Genomic DNA, 8,525 nt, shown 5'->3' on the forward strand with positions numbered 1-8,525 from the left:
ATTCTTAATTGATGACACGAAATTGAACGGTGTGTCGCGTCCAGCCCATCGTTTATACGTTTTTCGTCCAATTTGTATAATTTTTTCTACATCGACGCGTTAATTTAAAAAATTGTCAGTAATTGCTGTTGAAATATCACGTTTTACATTTTACGTAGCGGATTTTCCGAATTTCGCTTGATACGTAAATCTGCTGCTCGAGAACGTCGCATGAATATAATTGGATACGTTTGGAAAGTTCTATCGAGTATTGTATCGAGTGTTTATTTCCTTTCGTTTTCTTCTTTTTTAATACACGATGTTAAATGAATAAGCTCGTATAATTTATTAATCGTAACAGATATGCGATCAGAGAAACAACATTGTAAATTATAAGTTAGTAAGTTTCACAATAAATACTCTACGTAAGATACTGTTTCTATATTTGTACACAAAATGTCTAAAAATAAATTCTAATGTTTATTAATTAAATGTCCAATACTAGAAATACAGCAACAAAAATTGAACAACTTTATTTTGGCCAATTTTAATCCTTCACGTACAATTTTCAAAACAACTTTACGTCAAAGGAAATATCATTCTACACTGACGACGATATTTATACAAAATATCGCTTCTTGTTTCCTCTGCTTCGCGCTAATTGTTGTCATTTCCACTTATACCGTTCTGGTCTCGAAATTAGGCACACTTTTGCCGTAATAATACATTCCATAGAAAATCGGACAACTAAACATCAGCCATTTGGCAAAGGATTAATAGTAATGGTCTCCGTCGCCACCGTGTTCGTGGCCAGAGCCTCTCGAATAGGAGCTGTAGCTTCCGTAAGAACTATGTTCACCCTCTCCGTCCGTGTAGCTTTCACTATGTCCATAACTCGAAGATTCTGGTCCATGAGCCATATAGTGAGCGCCATCTTCGTGAGTATAGCTCCCGTGATCGTTGGTTTCAGCATCGTGTTCTTCGCCACCGTCGTGATGATCGCCCTCGTTGGTTGCATAATGGGTATCGACGATGGTATCTAGCGAAATTTATAATATAATTGATACGGAAACGTGGAATAACGTAATTTAAAAATAAAGTAATTATCGTAAAAAATTATCTCACATTATATTTTATTGTTAGAAATATATTCCAACCAGGAGGATTAAAAATATCGTATCAGTAAAACTACTGTTACGTTACTCTCCACGATTTATCTTTCAGTGTAACTAACTGTTACTGAAAAAATATACGCTAAGAAATTTGTAATTTAAAATTGACATAATTATTATAGGATAGTTTCTGCCAGCAATAATGAAATTTATAGGTGTAAAGGATCGGTGGTTCCAAGTGATTAAATGACATGTTTCTGTGAAGTAATTAGCAAAATGGCTGGGTGCCGCCGTCAAAATTAGGACGAAACGAGCGCATGAATGCGTTCGGTTAATGTCGTTATCTCGATGGTGTAGTTTTATTGGCGATCGATACTCGAGCCACTAAGTTTGCCAGGGAAAACTTGCGATCGACGTTCATTAAAGGATCCCGTGCGACTAATGACACGGATATATCGTGCGAAAATTATTTACGGTATAAAGAAGAAACTTTCTCGAGCTCAAAATCTATTCAAACTTGCCAACTATTTCGTTCGAGTAGATTAAAAATATTATACTAATGGAGCTACTACCATGTTAGTTTCCTTAAAGAAATTTCTCAAGCAAATATCACTCGTTACCGTTAATTTTATTCAGAAACGTAGATACGTTTAGTATAAGTAATAACAACGTGCACATAGCAAAATAAGAAATCGTAAATCTATTACTGCCATTACGCACACTTTATATATTAAAATCATTTGTACGGTTAGAATACACTTAATAAATAAAAATTTATCTTTTGTTCATGAATAAAGTTACGTATATCTCTAAGCAAAATTAATCACCTATGTCAAGGATATCATCGGATAGGTTAATAAGCTGGTTCTGCGTGACAAGCAGTTTTTGAGTGACGTAACAAGATCAGACGTGGATTAAACGCATATATGTATCAGGTGTTTCAAATGACGTCACGAGCTGTGTATACCTTTGCTTCGAACAAGGAAACTTTTGAGCGATTTTAACATGTATTCTTATGCTTTTGATTTATTTGATTTTGTTTTATTTTTACTTAAAAACATTGTCTATGTACCGCGTATAAAATTTGTTCCAACTCGTTAAAATCTACTTTTACTATTGAAATTACAAGAAACGAATTCCCCCACATATTAGATTTTGATTTTGTTCCTATGAATCTTTATAAAAAAAATTATCACAGTGCTTTGTTCTAAAATAACAATGCACGATATTTTCTAGATTATAACTTCGATTAATTTTTTAATAGAAACTAGGAAACCTCGAAGGAACGATATTCCAGTTGCTACATTTGTACTAAATCAAAAATTCTAGAATTCTTATCTGGAAGCCAGTAAGTTGACAAGAAACTAATTTCACCCAGTATGCTTTATGGTTGTCACGCAATTACATGCTCGACGTCGTACAGTTTCTCTGTACCTGCACCCTCGTGATCACCGGCTTTCCTGGAACGAGAGGCTGCCTCGTCGTTGTGGCTACTTTTCTTGTCAGCACGCGCTTTGCCGTAGGCAACGTGCTTCTCGAATGCGTACTTGTCGCCATCCTGCTTGTGGAAGGTGTCGAGGCTCTTATAGCCGTGATTGCCCTTGCTGTAGGTTGCCGTCAAGTAACCCTTCTCGCCCTCAGCGTCGCTGCCGTACGTTTTGTAGTATCCTCCCTCGTCTGATTTGCCTAAAACCACGGTATCGTTCGTTCTGGTTATCATCTACGATATCCGTGACCGCTCGAGTGGTTGTTCAGGGACCGTTTTCGAATCTTTTTATCCCATTTGTTTCTCGATTCGAGAAATGCTAATTTAAAAATGCCAGTACGATGGGAATAAGAACACACGTGTTCGTTGTTCATAATAAATTTTGAATGCAGGAAAATAGGGACTAAAGAGCAAATAAAAATACATGGTACAGTATACTACTACTACGTACTATAGCCCACGCATATTTATGGAATTTCATATTTTTATTAATATAATTACGGAAATAAAATTTCACGTTGTATATTTTTTATATTTTTGCATATTCTGCACTTTTCACAGTTTTTTATAAATGCATAAAAATCTATAGCTCGGGAATTAATATTGCAAACGAAAATATTTTGTAAATTGCTTGTTCCCTGACAGATTCGTATAAACGCGTGTCACGGTAAATGATTAAACTTTAAAAATACTGAAATTCGATGGGAAGTAACATACCAGACGCATTCTTCGCGCCCTTCTTGCCAGTTTTCTCTTTCTCCGGCGAGTTTCCCTCTCCGAGTAAATCCTCGACTTCCGTGGCGAAGGCCGACCATGCCGGTTCACGGACGTCTCGACGCAACAACTCGTCCACACTTGCGTCGTCGTCGCGACCTCCAGCTTCGAGCGAATCGCGACAGACGAGAAGGAGCAACACAACGACCGGTCCACGCCACATGCTTCCGATGCTTTCGATTCACCGATATCGATGTCGATCGTTTGTTGGTAAACATCGGCAGAGGCTGCTTTATCCAGCTCCTCCCACTCGGCTCTGTCGCGAATTTTCTTCCAAGCAGAAGGGATATCGGAAGGCAGAAGGCAGATGCCGGAGATCGAAGGGATTTCGCAACGATTTCGAAGATTTCACCAGTCGATGGATCTTGGTGGTACCGCCGCTTCGAAAATCGACGCGTTTCGATTGGCAAAATATAACGATAGATAGCAAGTGAGGGGTTTTAAAGTTAATGGAATTAATCTGAAGCCTTTTCGATTGAAAGTCAAAGTGGATGACGAAATGGGCAGTTTTAGTGATTGAGACGAGTATTTTCATTTAATGTACACGTTGAGTAAATTGATTTAAAGGTACTTGATTAGTTTAGTTATATTGGTTTAAAGTGGTTCTGTGAGCTACACGAACATTGATACGTCCCGAAATATCCACGTGTTTTGCCGTATGGTTTAATTCGGAAAATATTTTGGATCATTGTTCTTCGTCCCTAAAACTCTAAAATACCTGTCTGGACTAATCAGAAGATCTTGTTGACGTTTAAGAATTCGGGCTATAACGTGTTGCGAACTAAACCGTCCATTTATCTTTTAAAAAATGTATTGTATATCCGCTTGCGTGGAGAGTTGCCTTTTATCATAAAAAAATTGAATCATTTTCATGGATAAATGGGAGAAAAGTTTGTAGATTAAGAGATCTTAGTATGCCGAAGATACATAAAAATTTCCAAATTCTATTTGGGAACCACTTGCTCCGACAAATCGAATCGCTATTCTACCAACGACGAATTTACATCTTCGTCGACGCATTTATCTTTGATCGATGAATTCACGAGTCGAAGGATAACGATCGATAACTCGGACAAATCGCGCCACGTGCCGCACGACCGATTTCACGCTTTCCATGATCACTGGAACGAAACGTTGGCGTCGAGATCGTATCGATCGCGGCACAATCGAGTGACATAACGGTACTTGGGAACGTTGGCCCCGCGAAAGCGTTTTGGTTTTTGCCCCTCGGCTAAAGGCGGCGTTCTTACGCGAAATCGTTTCTCGATCAGCCGCGTTATCTCATGCCTGTTACCGAGACGTTTCAGTTAGTCGATTGTTACGCGAAGTACATAGAAGGCGCGCGATTGATCGTTTCTTCAACGTTTTTGCCGTCCAGCTTGCCGGATCGCTGAAAATTATGTAAGCGAAACGAATACTAGAAACTTATATAGAAATTGCATTACGAATACTAGTGTAATATTAGCTGTAAGGCACTCTTAAGTGAAAACAGAAGAAGTCGATCGGAGAAGACGTGAATTAATAACAAATAGAATAATAGAATAACAAAAGATACTTAGTTACTCGGTGATAAATCAAATAACTGTAATATGGAACAAAAATGAAATTTATATAACATTTTTACAAATTATCTTTATTCCTAAAACCATCCCCTAGACAAGGATGCATGAAATATAGCTATTATACATTTTCCGTAAAATTTCATTGCCTGATCTCACACCGTATAATCAACAACGCTAAATGATTTGATTACTTAATTACATACGTGCACGATATAATTATTACGTATAATAATTTGTAAAATACCGTAACGCGTAAATGTTAAATGTTTCCACTTCGAACGCGTAGGAGCCCCATATCGGCGCCTTTCGACGATATTTGACGAAGTAAAAAGTGTCTTTTCGCAGTGAATAAAATATCTTTCGCGTTGTAAGGAATCCCAGGTTTTCACGATGGAATCTCAGCCATTCGATTGGACTTGAAACGTGATTCTTCTTCTCTATTTAAAAAGAGCGAACACGTCGGAGGAGGCGTCGATATAGTCGAGCTTAAAACCGCAAGCGAACGCTAAGCGGCCTGGATACCTGCCACGCCAGCTACTTTCCATCCAGATAATCCAGTAATTTGAAAATCTGGAATGGAATGTAACTCCGTGGTATTGCTCGAAGTCTGCGCCGCGAGGATTCCTCTTCTTTTCGTGCCTTATTGTCAACGTTGAACTCGACGAGGATGTGATGGATTAGGATGGAAAGGATAAAGGAAATTAACCTAATTAATTTTGAGCTTTAAGCAGACTCCGGTAAAAGCGTTGTCTAGCGTTTGAGAGATTTCAAACGTGCAGAGATATTAGGGAATTCTAGGAGCTCAGTGGGATACACAGAAGAAGGTGAAAAAATTTGTGAAGATAAGAGGTCTAGACGAGATTGAAGGAGCTTGTTGGAATTTAGGATACGGCAGAATTAGGAAACATAAGAGACTTGAAATCGTGGAATTTCGCGATATTAAAGTATTTGGAGTATTTGCATTCGTAGAGGATCTGTTTAGAGAAAAGCGTGATGCGTATGCAAATTTCTACTACCTCGAATATCATATCAACCATGAGTACTTATTGTCAAATTATTAAATAGTTTAAATAATTTAATCGTTTATCATTTTTCTGCTTATTACCATTGGCTTGTTATTTCTTGGAGAAATCTTGACGGTTCCTGATTCACGTTTTAACCCATTCACGATTCTTATTCTGTATCGAACCGTTATTTAATTGTATTCTTTTTTCGTATAATTTGGTCTTCGATTTTAGTATATTATATTTTTTTTTATAGAACCATTAATAAAAAAGCAATCTTTCTCTTCAACTAAATAACAATCCGATTCTACAAGGTTTAATAGTATTCCAAACAGAGAGATTCGACGCAAGCATGCAAACTCGATAGCCAGCTGTATCGACGCAAGTACATACCAGACGTTTTAATATATTCGGCGCCGCAGCGCCGAGTATCGACGTACTTGTGTCATATCAGGTATAAGTATTGCGGCATAATTCATGACTTCGTCTAGTTCGACGATTCAATAACGAAGATAGACGAGTATTTACGATCAGTTGTTATTTCAAAAATGTTTGTTAAAATCCACATTGGTAATTCGACGCACAAAACGAATTTTCAACTTGAACGCGTTTACGCGCTTCGAACGTGAATATTCGACATTATATATTACAGCTGCAACCGACTGAAATAAATCACGAACGACGTTTACATTTAATTTCATTATACCGAAACGTACTTAGCTGTTTTAATAAAGAGCCCGTGAAAATTGAGACTCTTTGTTTTCACCGCGTTACGCATTCCGCAGACATTTCGTTCCTTTTATTTCCGGGCTGAGCGTGCTGTTTTCCAACGCGCGCTCTTTGTTTCGATTTTTTACTTTTATTTGGATCATTAACGGGTTCGTGTTGGTTTGCTCACTTAGCGCTTTAAGTAATCTCTCGTAGAAGTTTATTTTGTAACTTTTGTTACGCTTTGCGTTGGAATATCCAATAGGTATGTATCAAAGTATAAATAACATTTAACCGTGTTCTCTTTCGTATAATCAGCATATTTGGCGAGCCTATAAACGAATAGAAATTGTCAACCTCCGACAATTTCACTGAAATTAGTTTTTATTTATACATTTTAAAAGTATCTGTGTTAAAACGCTATGTATTTTTTGAGGTATAGTATAATATGTCATACCAGAAACGGGAAAATACGTAAATAAAAGAATATATAATATCAGTATAAAAATGCAAATATAACAAAGTACAAATTACAAAACATAATAAAATAGCTGTAAGACGATGTAGAAATTTGCAAATACATATGTATTTATGAACATATCCTATAGAACTATTTTTACACAACACCCTTTGATTTAGAAGTTGTTTCGTCGAGGAAACTACGTGATGCTATTACCATGCCAATTTTATTTTCAAATCATATTTAATAAGAACGACGAAGTACGATAGCTTTTGACGAAGAAACATATAAAGGCGAGCAATTGGAGTGTAGAAGCGCGTAGAAACGCGGACAAAGAACGCGCTGATTAATGGGTATCCTTTAACGGGCCCCGAGAAGAGGTCGAAGCGGAACGAACCCTTCATGGCAAACTTTGATAAAACCTCATGGTTCAGTGTGAAATGTACATCAACATATTGATGACGTTGACTATGGAAAGAAATTTATTTTTGTTATTTATATTTGTCTTCATTTGAACGCCTGAAGATTGATGGTAGTGCATTTTAAATGCAATCATTTTGCAAAGAAAGTGCATTCAACTGATTCTCGTTATTTTCGCTCGCTTTGGTTGCTTTTGTAGACAGACTTCATACATCATTTTGTCGTAGTTGCTACTTACAACGAGTCAACAGACGCTTTATTGGTAGTTTTTCATATATTTATGTTTGAATTTTGATCACAATAACGAAATACAGTATATTAAGCTTTTAGATATAGTACTTTCAAACATGTATTAGCTACGGATCTGAAATTAAATCTTCTCCTTTTGTATAGTTTTAAAATAAGGACATTCTCAAATTGATGTTCAATTTATAGACAAATTGCTAGGAAATGTTTCAATAGGAAAAGCAATCGGAAAATGTCAGAATATCATATTTTCTGATTGACAAAAACTTTTTTATAAAATTATACTAACATTTTTTCCCTGGTTTGTATCTCATTATCGATGTATTTTATTTATCTTTGATATTTGTCATCCTATCGTTATCCATTACTTCCGTTCCTATGTATTCATTGCATCAGGGAAAGATTAAAGTAGATGTAGGAATAAATGTTAGGAAATAAAGAAGAATATTTTTGCAGAATATAAGGGGAATAAAAAACCAAGGTGCAAAGACCTTTTGCTGGTTTACAACGTTCAACTTTCATCCATTCAATTGCGACGTTTTCTCTTGGATTTGATAACGCAAACTTTATAGCGTACGTTTAAAGCGAGGTTAAACAGGAGATACTATTTACGCGGTCCTAAAAGGTGCAACCGTAAAATTTCACTTCTCCAAGAATCTTATCGTCGCCTGACGGAAGATAGATTTTTTAAATTTCTTCGAAAAATAGTTTCGTTTTGCTCACGAAATTGCACAATTCATGAATCGGATTATATAAGTAGTTACGAAGTTTTCG

General features: G+C 36.6%; 1 protein-coding gene across 1 annotated transcript; it reads right to left on the reverse strand.

The window, feature by feature from the left end:
- Positions 1–752: 752 nt before the first annotated feature.
- On the reverse strand, positions 753–7,512 carry LOC117157911 (uncharacterized). The gene is made up of 4 exons (XM_033336233.2): positions 7,508–7,512; positions 3,295–3,524; positions 2,526–2,777; positions 753–1,018 (listed from the first exon to the last, which is right to left on the reverse strand). Exons 1-4 carry the CDS (start codon positions 7,510–7,512, stop codon positions 753–755), a joined length of 753 nt encoding a protein of 250 aa, XP_033192124.2.
- Positions 7,513–8,525: the final 1,013 nt, after the last annotated feature.

The sequence above is a fragment of the Bombus vancouverensis genome, chromosome 2 (genome assembly GCF_051014615.1).
Source record: "Bombus vancouverensis nearcticus chromosome 2, iyBomVanc1_principal, whole genome shotgun sequence".
Taxonomy (NCBI): domain Eukaryota; kingdom Metazoa; phylum Arthropoda; class Insecta; order Hymenoptera; family Apidae; genus Bombus; species Bombus vancouverensis.